The 9,181-nt window shown below is 45.6% G+C and overlaps 1 protein-coding gene across 1 annotated transcript; it reads left to right on the top strand.

Annotated features, from left to right (window-relative positions):
- Positions 1 to 229: 229 nt before the first annotated feature.
- LOC311318741 (ras-related protein Rab-38-like) lies at positions 230 to 6,737 on the top strand (the record flags this gene model as incomplete). The annotated part of the gene is made up of 3 exons (XM_084450168.1): positions 230 to 428; positions 4,541 to 4,821; positions 6,585 to 6,737. The coding sequence occupies 3 exons, from the start codon at positions 230 to 232 to the stop codon at positions 6,735 to 6,737; spliced, it is 633 nt and encodes a 210-aa protein (XP_084306294.1).
- Between the last annotated feature and the right edge of the window lie 2,444 nt (positions 6,738 to 9,181).

Raw genomic sequence — 9,181 nt, 5'->3', positions numbered from 1 at the left:
TAAAACGTGGCGCTCACGAGCTGTCGAAGGGCGAGCATGTCACAAGTTTCCCTCACGCCGTTGGGCTGGCTCAGGGAGTTCCTCCCAATACCGACTCCTTTTTTGGAACGTTCTTTACCCGCATTATTTAAGCTACACACTGTTCTTCCACTTGTATTTTAACATAGGCTACATCCTGCCCCTTTTCACTACTTTTCGATAAACCGTGGTATGTCACCCGCCCGTCGCTATGCAGAATCCCAGGAAGGAGCACCTGTATAAGGTTCTGGTTATTGGAGACCTCGGGGTCGGTAAGACTTCCATCATTAAGCGCTATGTTCACCAGACTTACTCAACCAACTACCGCGCTACCATCGGGGTGGACTTCGCCCTGAAGGTGCTGAACTGGGACTCGGAGACCGTCCGGCTTCAGCTATGGGACATCGCAGGTAAGACTGTCATCTCAACTTCTACACTCGCAATCGGAGGTCCTGAAGTAGGCTAGTCGGCGATGTATCTCTTAGTGTACCTTTCTGACGTTTATAGAACTAGATGCAGCTTACAGTGAAAGTTATTTGTTCAAATTGATTTGTATGTTACTGTAATTTATGGCTAACAGGATAGGTTAATTGTGGTAAGTTGTGTAGTCAAGTTGATCAGCCTATGAGGCTCACATAATGTCCAAACCCACCCTTTATGAAATTATAATTTTATCCCCATGCCTCACGTGCAATACTTCAACTCTGGACTTGAGCGAGCTCCTAGCTGACATAGGATTCAGGAGCACACACACACACACGCACACACACACACACACACACACACACACACACACACACACACACACACACATACGCACACACACACACACACACACACACACACTCTCTCTCTCTCTCTCTCTCTCTCTCTCTCTCTCTCTCTTTCTAATAACATGTCGATTCAATTCAGTGAGGCTGTATTGGCATGACCATACAAAATATAGTATTGCCAAAGCACACAGCTGTCACACTTTCCTCTCAGGAGCAACACACTCTCCCTCCCGGGAGATATGAGCTGGATCATGTGAGAGACCATGTGTGGGAGGCTTAAAAGCTAGTCACAGGAGAGTCATTGTAAACTGAATGAAAACAAACTAATTCAAGATGGCCACACATACTGTACTCATAACCCAGTCCACCTAGCTGTCTTGCAACCTTAAAGTCGCACTGAAATGAAAAAAGCATTCTGTCCCATTTTGGTTCACATAATTGGTCATAGTGTTCACCTATTCAACGATGTATGCCAAAAAACTTACAAAATTCTACATTTGTTGTAATCTTATATCAAAGTATATAATTTCTTACTTCCTAGAAAACGGTAGGTCACGTGCAATGATGACAACAGGTACCTTAGATTTTAGGCCAATAATCTCACAACATCCACCCATCAATCAACGCTATCCTTCTATCAAATCTGTCTAAAGTTCTTAAAACCCATCCACTTGTCAATGTTCCAATCAAATTCCTCTAAACATGTCCCACCCTCATAGCTTATTTGTGTCAAACTACTGAAGTTAGATGATCTCAAACGTTCGTTTCAGTGCGACTTTAAAGGTGATATAGATAACATTTGTATGTAGACAAATCATGAAAAATATAAATTCTGATGTAAAATAAATAAATAAAATGAAACAAAATAATAATAAATCATGTAGAGCTTTTAGAAAGGTGTGGAATAAAAGTATTGCCCCCCCAAAAATAAATAAATAAATAGATTATGAATTTATCATTGTTGTGGGGTGTTGATGTTGATGGGTCCGAATGTTATGTTTATTTGTCGGAGGTTTGGTTCCCACCTCTAACGAAGCTCGGGAGCCAATAGTATTATGACGTTGGTACCAAACGGTCTACATAAAAATGTAGCTGTATCACCTTTAAGTCTCGGCAATACCTTACAAAACATATTATCTCACTGGAAAAAGCTTGCTTATCAAGTCATACTGCCCCCAGACCATCCCACTGGCACACCATGGACTCCGTCCTTGGCAGAACATGTAGAAACGTCACATAGTTGAATGAAGCTAGGTGTCTGTGTCAGCAATCAGATACAGTTATTGTTGTTTGAATCGTTTTAATGATGACAAATACTGCTGTTGCACAAACCAAGGACAGAAATACACCAGGAGTTATTGTGTCATTTTTTCACTTCCTCTTTTTCACAAACCAAAAACCCATGTTTTATTCTTTCTGATCTGACACCCTCAACTGTCTGTGTTTACTCACATAACTGCTATGCAACATACACAGGATAAACAGACATAATAAGTGTAGCCACATATCCTCAGGGTATTTGAGTATGAAAACCCACTCTGGGGACACACACATCCATACACACACTCATCTCAAACAATTCCAGTTGACTTAATTTACATGATAAATAGTGGGTTTATTGACACAACACACAACCTCTTCACTTTCCCTGGCCAATAACATATTGTATATACTCTACTGTACCTGAAGACATGAAATAAACTCTGTTCTGATAAATGATCAATAATTCTAGTTTTCCTTGCATGTTACATTGTTCTCTTTGAGGTGGTATTTACAGTATAATAAAATAAACACTGATATCTGTAGAAACCCATTTAATAAAGCACAACATTTAATTCATAATATTAAAGAAGTTAGATGATGATACTGTAACTTTTTGTTGAACATTATTTACATTTAGCTCCAAATGCATTTTTGCATTTGGATATTTTCTTAGCATCATTTGTACGTGGTGAAATTCCCCAAATTATCCCATTTCCAACACAATATAACTCTGTTAGACCTTACTCATTTCTGAGTCAGGAGCCTGGTCCCAATAGTATAACAAGTGGTATTCATCAACTGCTTAGAGGAATAGGAGAGGTCTGTGAGACCAGGGGAATGTGCTGTTTGCATCAGGTCTGAAATGAGAGTTGAACATTGGTGCCTCCGTCCGGAGTAGGTATGGTCAGAATGTCCACTAATACTGCCAGGAATGAAACTAGCCCATGGGAGAGCTCTGTTGTGTGGTACGATACATACAGTACACCCTCAAAGGAATGGCACTGTACAGTGTTTCTTGACAATTCTATGTTTATGAGAATGATGTGAATGTGTGCTACCGAGTGAGGTTCCATCCATCCATCTTCATCCGCTTATCCGGGATCGGGTCGCGGAGGCAGAAGTTCAAGCAGGGGGCCCCAGACATCCCTTTCCCTGGCAGCATCAACCAGCTCTGCCTGGGGAATCTTTAGACGCTCCCAGGCCAGTGCGGAGATGTAATCCCGCCACCTAGTCCTGGGTCTACCCCGCGGCCTCCTCCCAGCCGGACACGCCTGGAACACCTCCCTAGGGAGGCGCCCAGGAGGCATCCTCACTAGATGCCCGAACCACCTCAACTGGCTCCTTTCGACGCAAAGGAGCAGTGGCTCTACTCCGAGTCTCTCCCGGATGACTGAACTTCTCACCCGATCTCTCAGGGAGACCCCAGCCACCCTCCGGATAAAACTAATTTTGTCCGCTTGTATCCGTGATCTCGTTCTTTCAGTCATGACCCATCCTTCATGACCATAGGTGAGGGTGGGGACGAAGATAAACCGGTAGATCGAGAGCGGAGGTGGCAATTGAAATCTCTTCGGACAGGCTCTTCCTCCAGACGTTCCCAGTTCACCCTCACTACACGCTTGGGTTTTCCAGGTCTGTCCAGAGGTTTCCCCCGCCATCGAAACCAGCTCACCACCAGATGCTGATCAGTGGACAGCTCTGCCCCTCTCTTTACCCGAGTGTCCAAAACACATGGCCTCAGATCAGATGATACGATAACAAAATCTATCATCGACCTTTGGCCTAAGGTGTTCTGATGCCAGGTGTACTTGTGGGCATCCTTGTGTTCGAACATGGTGTTAGCACAGAAGTTCAACAACAAAACACCACTCGGGTTCAGATCGTGGTGGCCATGCCTCCCAATCACGCCCCTCCAAGTTTCTCCATCATTGCCCACATGTGCATTGAAGTCCCCCAATAGGACAGTGGAGTCCCCTGCAGGGGCCCCAAATAGGACTCCACTCAGGGTCTGCAGGAAGGCTGAGTAATCTGAACTGCTGACTCTGTCAGAGTCCCCCCCCCCCTCCCCCCCAGTCCTAAGGCGCAGGGAGGCGACCCTCTCGTCCACTGGGGTGAACTCCAGCACAGAGGCGCTCAGCTGGGGGCTAGCTAGTATAGCCACACCTGCCTTACGCCTCATACCGTGAGCAACTCCGGAGAAGAACAGGGTCCAACCCCTATCCAGGAGTTTGGTTCCGGTGCTGTGCGTGGAGGTTAGCCCCACCAGGTGTAATTGGTATCGCTCCACCTCCCTCACAAGCTCCAGCTCCTTCCCCCCCCAGCGAGAGCGGTGCCCACCGCTTTCACTGCCACCTAGTTGGCAGCGCACCCGACCCCGACAGTTCCTCCCGCGGGTGGTGGGTCAACGGGATGGAGGATGATATGGTGAGTGAGGTTGCTACTCCTTAATTTTGAACTGCAGCATATGTGTGTGTGTGTGTGTGCAGGTCAGGAGCGGTTTGGGAACATGACACGCGTGTACTACCGAGAGGCCATGGGTGCGTTCATCGTGTTCGACGTCACACGGCCCACCACGTTCGAGGCAGTCACCAAGTGGAAGGAGGACCTGGACTCCAAACTGATGCTGGCCAATGGACAGAGCATCGCCACCGTGTTGCTGGCCAACAAGAGTGACCACGGTCGGGATGTGCTCACCAACAATGGCATCAAGATGGACCAGTTCTGCAAGGACAACGGCTTTGTGGGATGGTTCGAGACCTCCGCCAAGGTGAGACCTCTCATGTGTTGTTGTCCTTGACACTTTCAGTTTAGTTTTGAACAGTAGCCTGAACCCCAAATATCAAAGAGCAAGAAATATGAGTGGTAAAAAACAGGCAGGCAAATGACTCAATACCGAATAGCAAGAGAGTCCTATGATCCAATACTGACTCTGTTACGAACCCTCCTAGACAGACAATGTAACATGCTGTGTATGTATATAGTGCTGGAAAGTGGCAATGCGGTGGTAGTGCATACCAAGTACAAAGACGACTAGGTGAAAATGCAATCCTCAAGGTAGGTTTATTTAGAATAGTGATACTGATGACAACACCATGAGAGAACCCCTAGAGAGAACTAAGAGGAGAATGCCAGAACGGGTGCCAAAGGAATGAAACAAAAATAACTCCCAAGCCATTTCTAATACCCTGTCACTACCTATAATGAATACCAAGTTGACTTACTGACTGTCCTAAACTAAACCCAGAAATACAAAAGGTACTGTAGCACCCGCCTGGGGAAACTAACATTGTGTATTTAGAGTCAACACTGTGTGCTGGAAATGGAAGCCGTTTGGCGTCTTACCTGCCTACCTTGCTCTCCCCTGGGGCTAACTTCCCACCTAAGTGCCGGTACAGTAATTACAGGGCAATAAATAACCACTAAACAGTAAGTAAGTAAGTAAGTAAGTAAGTAAGTAAGTAAGTAAGTAAGTAAGTATAACCATTGGTCGATAGGGGACGGGTGGACTAATGATGATTGACAGGGTGAGGAACCAATACCTGAGAGAGAAAAAGAGAGGGTAAAACCAAGGAACAGAACCAATGACACTACCTGTACTCACAAACATAGGATGTAACAGTGCCTCAATACTGACTCAATACTGAATAGTAAGCGAATCCAATGACTCAATACTGACTCAATACTGAATAGTAAGCGAATCCAATGACTCAATACTGACTCAATACTGAATAGTAAGCGAATCCAATGACTCTACTGACTCAATACTGAATAGCAAGACAGTCCATACTGTACTCCACTGGCTGGCTGCTGTAATCGTGACATACTGCCATCATCCAGGACCAGGAGTCCTCTCTGGCCCAGGTCACAGTCCACAGATCCAACTGGAATTTCATATCCGCATGGAAAGTGAGCCGTGGGGATACATTTAAAGTGGAAGGTCTAAACCAGGTTAAAGGTCATCATGGGCCAGTGTGACGGCTTTCATCACATCAGTACATTCACAGATACATTTCTTCCAGCGGGGCTTGGGTACTATTACTTGGACTATTTTGACTTGTTCAGGGGATTTAACTACTGTCCAAGGAACTGAAGTGTTCGTCCTCTGCACAGACACAGATGTGTTTGAGTTGCCCTTATTTCACCGCCCTCTCCTTACTGTAGCACCGACCCTCAACATTCTAGCAGACGAAAGGTCATTGGTTAAGCGGCATGTTCTGGAGTCTCTAAACATGGGTATAACTGTACAGTGTAGGCTAATGCCACACTAATGTGCAATGATTTGGGAAATTGCATTTCATGTATTATTAAGACATTTCATAAGAGGGTACAATATCATTAATAACCACACACAAAAATCACACACACACTTCTGCACTGGACACCTGCGGGAACCAGTTCTATACAACACATATTTCATTCTGTGAAGAAAATTACTGCCAATATATCTGACTGCCTCGGGTAATATACTGCAGCTTCTGTTTTCTGTGATCTAATGTTACGACATGTCCCCCATCCCTCTGCTTCCTGCAGGAGAACTTCAACATCAACGAGGCAGCTAACTTCCTGGTGAAACACATCATGGCCACAGAGAACGACATCCTTAAGTCTGTGGTCCCAGACACCATCTCCCCCCAGCTCAACTCTTCCAAGCAAGACAGCTGCTCTGGCTGCTTTAAATCCTAGAGGGTGCTAGAATGGGCTGGGCAGGGCAGGGGGAGAGGGAGGAGACACCTCCCCGGCCGGGTGTGAGGACGAGGCAGGACGGAGCGAGGGTGGGGGGGGTGGGGGCAGCCGCAGAGCTGGGAATGAGGGGTTGGTCCCGTGTCCCTCCCTGAATGGTACTCATCCCTCTATTCTAGGCAGAGGGGAGAACCGGGGGCAGTGATATGTCTTCTGTCCAAGCTTTGCCATGCAACCTCTGTCCAGTGTCAGATATCTGTCCATCCCCCGTTGTCATTGTCCTCCTCCTCCACTCCACCTCTCTCTCCACCTCCACCCATCTCTGGAGCTAAACAGCGGTGTGGGAGTGATCTGGACCGCAGCTGTGCTCTGCCCATGTTCTATCAGGAGGGCCAAAGAGACTGATTCCAATTGATTAATAATTCAATGTTTGTTATGTGAGAATCTTGCACAGTTGTTTGTTGTTGATGTGTTTAAGATATTTATGTCTAACTACTAGACTCTAGGGGGTGTGGTCCCCACTGTTGTTGGGGGTGATGGACATGGGCTGGGTCTTCTCTGTATCGTTAACGCAGTGAACCAACCTGGCTCATCAAATTCATTTAAAATATGACACTTCTTTAATATGAACAGATTTCCCTCTCCACCGGAAAAATTATACATTTCTCTTCTATTTTTTTCCCCTCAAGAGGTAATTAAGTGATTCATGCCCTTTTTTTTAGTACAAGTACCTCTGTATCCATGGTAACTGATTCAAATCGTGTGATGGTGGTGTTTTTTTTCCGACCAACTGAGGTAAAAACACGGCTTCAATAGACAGACTGAGAAAAACATGTTAATTTAATGGCGTGTAGTTCATTTAATAACACGCTCTCACACTCACACACATGCAAACACATGCTCATGGTGTGGATCTTGAGGGGGTGTAAGCCAGTGGGTGGGTGGGTGGAGCAAACCTTTGCCAGAGAAACAGAAGAAGCACCACCTCTCAATATTTCATGGAACTGCCATTTCCTTGCCCCCCCCCCAACTCTTTATTTTAATCCATCTGTCTTTCCACCCGTCTCTCGCCTGTCCCTCATCTCTCATTTTCCTTTGTTGGTGTCATCCTCCCCCAACTATGCTCCATTTCTCTTCTCTACCCTCCTTCCTCGGTCTCTCTACCCCCCCCCCCTCATCGTTCTCTCTCCCTGTCTATTTCTCCCATAATACATTCTCTTCCCTCCCGTCTCCTCTGCTGTCTCCTCTCTTCACACCCCTCTCCTCTCTCTGAACAGATTCCTCTCCCACTCACCATCTGATTCACTGGCATTATGTAACCTAGCTACCTCCCGGTGCACCCATTGCTTCCCAGGCGTACGGTATAAAATAGTCTGACTCAAACAAGCATGTGTTTATTGATCCTCCTTATCTCAAAGCCAGTCGAGGAACAGCTTTCACTTTTTACTATTTGCTTCTTCTTGCTCAGCGGGCGCGGTTCTTGTTTTTTCTTTCTCTGCTGGCTTTTATATTCTCTGGTTTGCTGTGTTTGTTTATTGTTGTTTATAAGTGTGTTTCAAAGCTCTCTGCGTCGTCTTCCACACAGGGAAGGCCCCATTTCCCCCTGGTGTGGAAGAGATACACAACAACTCTTCGTGTTGATTTTGTAAATTTATTTGATTATTAGATTTGAAAAAATGTGGTCAGATCCTTATTCAATCAAATTATCTCCAGGATAATCTGTATGTTCAACATACTGTATCTCTAAACCATGTCTAATTGACAGTCACATGCTCTCTCCTGCAGTTGGAGAATCCAGGGACTCTGGATTTGTCTGTTTGGACTGAATACCGCTCCTCAGCATGTTTGATGTGTTAAAATAATATAAAACAAGATAAAATAGATTTATTTGTCATATGGTAAATGGACTGCACTTATATAGCGCTTTACAATGGCCTCTCATTCACCCATTCACACACCAATGGCGGCAGCTGCCATGCAAGGTGCTAACCTGCTCATTGGGAGCAATTTGAGGTTCAGTGTCTTGCCCAAGCACACTTCGACATGTGGACAGGAGCAGCCGGGGCTCGAACCACCGACCCTATGATCATTGGACGACCCGCTCTACCACTGAGCCATAGCCGACCCACCAATGTACAGCATACGGGCGCAATTTTTAATTAAATGCTTAATGAACGAGAATACATACAGTATGGTTTACTCTGTGTATGTTGGTCTGTGCAATCATTTACTATCTCAACAGATTGAAATAAATCTTTGTCATTACAGTACATGATAAAAAGTAGTAGGCTAGTGCTAGAGAAGTGTGACAGCATGTAGTTATGAAATAACTCTGGTAAATGTGTGTGTAGACCAGCTCTAGGTAAGCATTTCACAGTTACAGTCACTTGATCTCTCTCTACCCCCCCCCCCCCCCCCCCTTGTCTCTTTCTCCATTTGTCTCTCTC

Source organism: Borostomias antarcticus, assembly GCF_949987555.1.
Source record: "Borostomias antarcticus genome assembly, chromosome: 15".
In the NCBI taxonomy this organism is placed as follows: domain Eukaryota; kingdom Metazoa; phylum Chordata; class Actinopteri; order Stomiiformes; family Stomiidae; genus Borostomias; species Borostomias antarcticus.
Note: the sequence above shows the minus strand (reverse complement) of the source record. Positions and strands in the feature narration are given on the sequence as shown.